This window comes from Penaeus vannamei, chromosome 2 (genome assembly GCF_042767895.1).
Source record: "Penaeus vannamei isolate JL-2024 chromosome 2, ASM4276789v1, whole genome shotgun sequence".
Lineage (NCBI taxonomy): Eukaryota > Metazoa > Arthropoda > Malacostraca > Decapoda > Penaeidae > Penaeus > Penaeus vannamei.
In genome coordinates, this window is record NC_091550.1 from 34,625,102 (window position 1) to 34,632,601 (window position 7,500).

Sequence of the window (7,500 nt, forward strand, 5' to 3'; positions counted from 1 at the left end):
ACTAACAATAGTAATGAAAATGATAATGATAATAATAATGATAATAATAATAATAGTAATACTAATCACAATAATAATAATAATCATAACAGTGATGATGATAATAATATAAGAAGTTACCTTTATTATCATACTAATGATATTGATAAAAACAATAATAATAATAACGATATTAATAACGATAATATTTTTTACTATTATTATTATACCAACAACAACCATAGTAATAATGATGATAATAAAATAGTGATAATAATAAGGAAACATAATGATAATAACAATAATAGAGATAAAAAATAATAATATCAATAATGATAACACTGGTGATGATAACGATAATGATACTAACAGTGACATAAATCATGATAATAAAGGTGATAATAATAATGATATTCATTATACTACTACTACTAATAATAATGACAATAACATTAATAAAGATGAAGAGATATTGATAACAATGATGGTATTAAGAATTATAATAAGGTGATAAAAAAATAATAATTTTCATTATCATCACTATTACTACTATGACAACTATTATTGTTACTATCATTATTATCATCAATATTATCATTATCATTATTTTACTACAACTAATACTGTTGTTATTATTTTCATAATCATTGTCTTTATGATCATCATTATTAATTTCATTATCAATATTATCACCATTAGTAGTAGTTGTTTTATCATTATGGTCAACATAATCATGGTCAACATTGCCAATTTTAAGATTACATCTTTTTAACGCCATCACTCATATTTCATCATTATGAACAATGAATACTTCTTAACATATTACCTTTCGCACCAAAGAGATTAATGAACCTCTCTTTCCACCACAGCCCAGGAGTGGCCCAAGCTATAGCCGGGTCACATAATCCAAAACTGATGCGTACGAGGCAGTCCTAAGCTTAAATCCGGGTGTTGGTCCGGCGATTTTTACGGACATATTCCGTGTGTGTAGTGAGCTCGTTTGGGCTGAACACTTGGAATGAACACACGCAGGCTGGAAAAGTGGCGAGGAATTGGGTTTTCTTTCCACGTCTGTGTTATTTCTAGGTCTTGGTTTCAAGGGGATTTGGAGAGATTTGCAGCGGTGGTTGTTACGTTCTTGTGTAAAGCGTCATTTTTGTGGCCAAGGAGAATAATGTACATAAGTGAAATTTTAACACAGTGATACTGCATTTAGAACTGTGTGTTAGTATATATATATATATATATATATATATATATATATATATATATATATATATATATATATATATACACACACATTATATATACTGTACATATATACTAAGGCAAAAAGTGCGACAAGATAAATCAGTGAACAAAAAAGAAAACCTCTCTCAATAAACAAGCGAATCACTTGTCTGACAGAAAAAACGACAAGAAAGAATAAGGTGCATTTATAGTGCATATATACGTTGCGAATATTTTATATACATTCATATATGTAAATATATATATATATATATATATATATATATATATATATATATATATATATATATATGTACATAGCTATCAAATATGTATGCATGCATGTATGTATGTGTATATACACAAACACACACATACTTATGTATATGCTCTACATGTATACCGAAAAAGTGAACCATAGAGACAGCCACAAGAGGAAGCCAAACGCCCGAGACGCGAGCGAGCTTCCCCGTGACCGGTGGCGCCCCAAGCGGACGCACAGTGAAACTACAGATCGCCTCGGGGCCTCACACCTTCCCTGGACCCCGCGCAGTGCAAGGCGTGGTGCTCCCTTCCCTTCGCCGAAAGGAATGTTCGATACTTTTTTGTCATCGAAGTAAGTGTTAGATTTTGATTTAGACTGTGATTTGTAATGATAATAATATGGAGGAAAAAAGAGTAACAGTTGTTTTTTTTTCATATCCCATATTCCTGCTTTACGCACACAAACGCACACACTTGCACACATACACTCACACACACACGCGCGCGCACTCACACACACACAATAATCATCATAATCATAATTGCAATCATGACAATAATAACAATACTGATAATAACAATAGTGACAAAGATAATGATAACAAAGATAATTATAAAAATGATAAAAATAATGTTAATGGTAATAATAATGATAATAACAATAATGACAATAACAATAATGATAATAATGTTAATGATACCAATAAAAATGATAACAATTATAATGATAAGAATGATATATGGTAATGATGATGATAATAATAATAATAATAATAATAATAGTAATAATAATAATAATAATAATAATAATAATAACACCCATATAAAGAAAAAATAATGAAAATGTCAGTAAAAATAATGATAATGATGATAATAATGATATTGATAATGATAATAATGAAGATAATAACGATAATAACAACAATCATGATAATGTTAATAACAGTAACATTAGTAATGATCATAATGATAATAATCAGTTTGATAATAGTAATAATGATAATAATAACAACGATAATGATAATGATGATAGTCATGATAATAATAGTGATAAAAACTATGACAGTCACAGTTATAATGATAGTATTAAGGAGAACCATGACTACTGAAGCTATTACATCAACAGCAATAACAATAACACTATCAACAATAGTAATAATGACATTACCAACAATAATGATGATGATGATAATAATAATAATAGTAATAATGATGATTGTTGCGGAGCGTAGACCCGGTAGACTTTAAGCTGTCTGGTTGAATTCGGGCTCAACCGAGAAAAAAATATTGTTTTCAGGAAAAGATTCGTCTGCAGTGAACAGATGTTAGGTTCCTGGCCTACGGCACGCTGCCACCACCCGATTAGTAGGTTCGGGAACCGTGTGTGTTGTGTAAGTGGGTGTGGGCGTTGTATCAGAGAAGGGTGGAAGGAAAATATAGTATGTGTGTACTGAGTGTTGGATGTGTAAGTGTGTAGATGTGAAAAGGGAGATAGCGTAGGCTAAACGTCTGCGTGGACGTGTTTGGAAGAAAAGTGCATCATAGAATTATTATTCTTCCTTTCGGTTTGAACATCCGCTTGCTGGAAGCGGGAACCCAGGTATAGCAAAATTGATTTGTTCTTTTGATATCAGCTTAATATAATCTGATTTATCTAGCCTTTTTACAGCCTTTCAAGTGTTGCGAAATATCAGAGCAAACCAACAGTGTGCTGCTTAGGAGACCCGAGTCCGAGAAATATTTAGGCATCTAACCTTGGTCAGAACCAGAACTTTAGTGGTGGTAAATAAGAACAATTTATCTTCTGACTGGAAATGAGTAAAAGCTCTACGATGATACGATGTTTTAGAGTGCAAATTGCACTCACTAGGGAATTAAAGGCATTTTTCAGTCATGGAAAAGTTGAACAAAGGTATGTGTATCACCAATTTATCACAACGGAGGTGATATACGGGAAACTAGCACCAAATAAACTTACCACGAAATATAAAAATGTCTTTCCTAAGTTGGCGTCCCAACTCTAGAAGTATATAATACTAGGAGTCAGCATAAAATCATCCAAATCCCTAAATTACGTTATAGTGTTAACATCCAACCCAAATGTTAACAAAGAAAATTAAGAGCTGTTGCTGACTGGTACCTAGTAGAGCACTTGTGTAAACAATGAACAAAGGAATTGAGAAAATAACTTTATATGAAGGCCGAAAAAGTCAAGGATGGGGCTATGCACGAAGACTGTCTGAATGCTCACAAGGTCAGAAAGGAATCAGTCGAAACAACAACAAACGTCAACAAAACTATCAAATATCCTGTGATGGCAAGATTAAAGATTCTCAGGAGATACGGGTCCCAAAGACTGCCTGATCACCCACAAGGTCAGGCAGAAATCAACGTCAAAAGATCTTGATAAAGATCTTTATCCCCGAAGGTACGAATCCTCAAGCAGGAACGAAATAGAAGTAATAACTTACTTGTAAAAAGCGATAGTCACACTGGAGGTACGATCACACAGGCTGCCTGAGCACCCACAAGGTCAGACAGAAATCAACAAACCATGCATTAAGCAAAACAAGACAAATAGAAATCTATATCGATAAAATACAAAAACAAACAAACAAATAAACAAAAAAAAAATCTTTGTCCCAAGAGGTACGGATCCCCAAGCATGAACGAAAGAAAACAGTAATAACTTGGTTGTAAAAATATTTGTCACACTAAAGGTACGGAATCCTCGTGCAGTGTTCCTTTAAATCACTTGGTCCTAATGTTCTCTAAGAGTTGGAAATAAAAAGTACTGCTATGGGACTTCTCGATAGAGTACACCCTGCAGATAATAATGCAGCATGTCACGCTTAAGTCCAAAAGCGACCAGTCGTCTCCTACACACGACCATCAAAATCACTTAACTTGAGGAGGAGACACTCAGCAATCCTGGCGTAGAGCGAGGTAAATCCAAGCGTGAAGTAAATCCAAGCGAGAGCAGAACGCACAAAAACAATCCAACCGCGAAGGTCCAAAGTGCGGGTCAGAGGTCAGGACCGAAGTGATCTTCTTTCCCCCAACCAGGCATGGCGCAAACAGAAGAAAATAGGCAAATGAAGTGCCTGAAGACCAAGCTGATAGTTCAACAATCCAAACAACCAAGACGAGAGAGGGAAAGGAAAAACAAAAAAAGAGAAGGTGGGTAACGACCATCTTTCGGTGGTTATAGCGACACTTTGGAGACGTCGCAAGGGAGAAAGAATATCAGAAAAAGATAAATAAAGGAAGGATACGGAGAAAATCCGGTAACAAACAGTTGTAGGAAAAACTGTGCATTTCGGCCTTAACATATTTACAATATTTGGATTTAAAAATAGATAAATATTTGTTAGCTTGGCGACTTGAACGCCATGCAAATAGTAAAAAATACGTTCATGGTTATGAAAATAACCAAGTTCGTATTATGACTACAGTCATACAATCAACTCTGTCTTTGAATGGTGGTTGGACTTGAAAAAAAAAAAAATAATGAATAAGATGGCCTGCGACAAAAAAATAAGAACATACGTGTCTGCGGGCCTTCGTCTCTGGCGGCTCGTGTTGTGTTGGCCTTAGCGTCAGGGCGTACGCAGCCGTATACTACAACAACAATTATATAATTATAATAATGATAATAATGGTAGTAATAATGATGATTATGATGATAATAATAACAATAGGAATAATGATAATAACAATAACAATAAACAATAATAAAAAAATATAACAAATAAAAATAGTAATAATAATAGTAGTGCTGCCGTGGTCCAGTCGATAAGCCCTCGATCGAGTCCCGGCCGCGACAGGAAAAGGCAACAGGGTAGCTTTCCGCCTGCAACTCACCCAGTCTCCTGACCGAAAACGACCCACGGGCGAGGGAAGGTCAAGCGCAGACGTCGCCGGTGCCTCTCCTTCGCTCCGAGTGCCCAGGATGAGAGGTTTCTGTAAAGGTCAAGCCACAAAGGTGGGCTTCCGCTCGTTGAACCACCCACACACACACACACAAACACACACACACACACACACACACACACATATGAATAAACAGTAATTGGCATAATTTATTATCAATATTATAATCATGAAGATATTGATAATGATAATGCAAATAACGGTGATAGTAATTATAGTTATAATGATAATATACTGATGACTATGATGATGATCATAGAAATCATGCGGATAGTAATAATGATGATTATGATAATAATAATATCATCATAATAGTATTAACAATAATTAAAATGATGACAATGGCAAGGGAAATGATAATAAAGATAAAAACATCAATAATGATGATAATAATGTTAATAACAACGAGATTGATAACATTAATGATAATAAAAAATAATAAAAATGATAATAGAATAATAAGGGTAATGATAGTAATAACAATACTGATAATAATAATTATAATAATAATCAAAACAACAATATTAATAATGATAATAATGTTAATACTGATAATAATAATAAAAGTAATAAAAATGTGATGATAATAGTAATGAAAGAATTATTACAAATATTTTTTACATTAATGTTGATGATAATGACAACGATAGTGATAACACTTACAATGATAGTAGATAATGGTAAAAAATCTAATTATCATGATAATGATAACAAAAATGATGATAATGATGATGATAAGGAGAAAAAAATAATAAAAATAATAGTAACATAGATAAATATGATAATAATAATAAAGATAAAAATAATGAATATGACGGTAATAGTAATATAATGAAAATGATAATGATGATGATAATAATAATACCAATAATAATAATAATAATAATAGCAATAATATTGATGATAGGAACAGCAACAACAACAATAATAATAATATCAGTAATAATGTTTATGAAAATAATAATAATGATAATAATAACAATCATAATAATGACAATAATAACAATAGTAATGATAATATTTATGATAATAAACATGATAATAATGTCATATAATCCAATACCCAACCATGGTATTAGATTAAATGGAAACCCGGAGAAAACCAAATTTTGGCTTACCTCATTTAATGAGAATAGTATGACTTAACGTTAAATTAAGGCTCATGGAATGGAAGGAATTTATTGCTGTTGTTGTTATTATATAAATAAATGATAATAAACAGGTGGCCTATTGCAATGTAGATCTTAAGAACAGGCATTTAAAGAGAAACGAGGCTTATTCTCTTCTATAAACTTTATTAAATCTAAGGTTAACTCTACACGCTCCCTTTGCCCACTGATTTTGGATCAATAATCATTACGATGAACATAATAAAAACAAACATGAGACGGGATTGAAACATTTGCCTTCTCAATTACAACCAATGCACCTTTTAAATATAGAATCAGTACCGATCTCGACAATAACAATAATATTATTAATAATAAGATTAATAGTGATGATAGAAAGGATGATAATAGTAATAACAATATGAAAAATAACCATAAGAAAAAATGGTAATAAGAGTAATATTAACAATGGATGATAATAATAATATCCTAACAATAATAAATAGTAATGCAATATTCATAATAGTACAACAAAACAATAATAATGATAAAAATGGTGGTATCAATAATAATGAAAATAATTACAAAGATAACAATGATAATTACGAAAGTATTGATGATACATTAACAAGGAAAAAATCAATAAAAGTAAAACAATGAGAGTAAGAGCAAACATACGCAAAAGCAATACAAATATCATTGATAATTATGGAAGCATCAATATTAATGACAGGATGCTGATACTGATGACAATAATTATAATGCTAAATGTAGTAGTATTCAGAAAAATGTAATGGCAATCACAAGGAAGATAGAAAATGATAATGGTGATAAGAATAATAAAGATAATAGAAATGTTAATAATAACCATAATGATAAAAACGACAACAATAATAACCATGGTGATGAGGATGAAAATAATAATGACAATACTGATAATGAAAAAAACAATGATAATGCTAAAAGAAATAATAATGAAAATTAT

General features: G+C 31.5%; 1 protein-coding gene across 2 annotated transcripts in view; it reads left to right on the forward strand.

The window, feature by feature from the left end:
- LOC113826454 (carbonic anhydrase-related protein 10-like) overlaps positions 1-1,891 on the forward strand; it is a 32,656-nt gene extending 30,765 nt beyond the window's left edge. For both annotated transcript variants that reach the window (XM_070132399.1, XM_070132403.1), the window contains exon 8: positions 849-1,891. In XM_070132399.1, coding sequence (XP_069988500.1) covers positions 849-871 — 23 coding nt within the window. In that variant the 3' untranslated portion in view covers positions 872-1,891. The remainder of the gene's footprint in view (positions 1-848) is intronic.
- Positions 1,892-7,500: the final 5,609 nt, after the last annotated feature.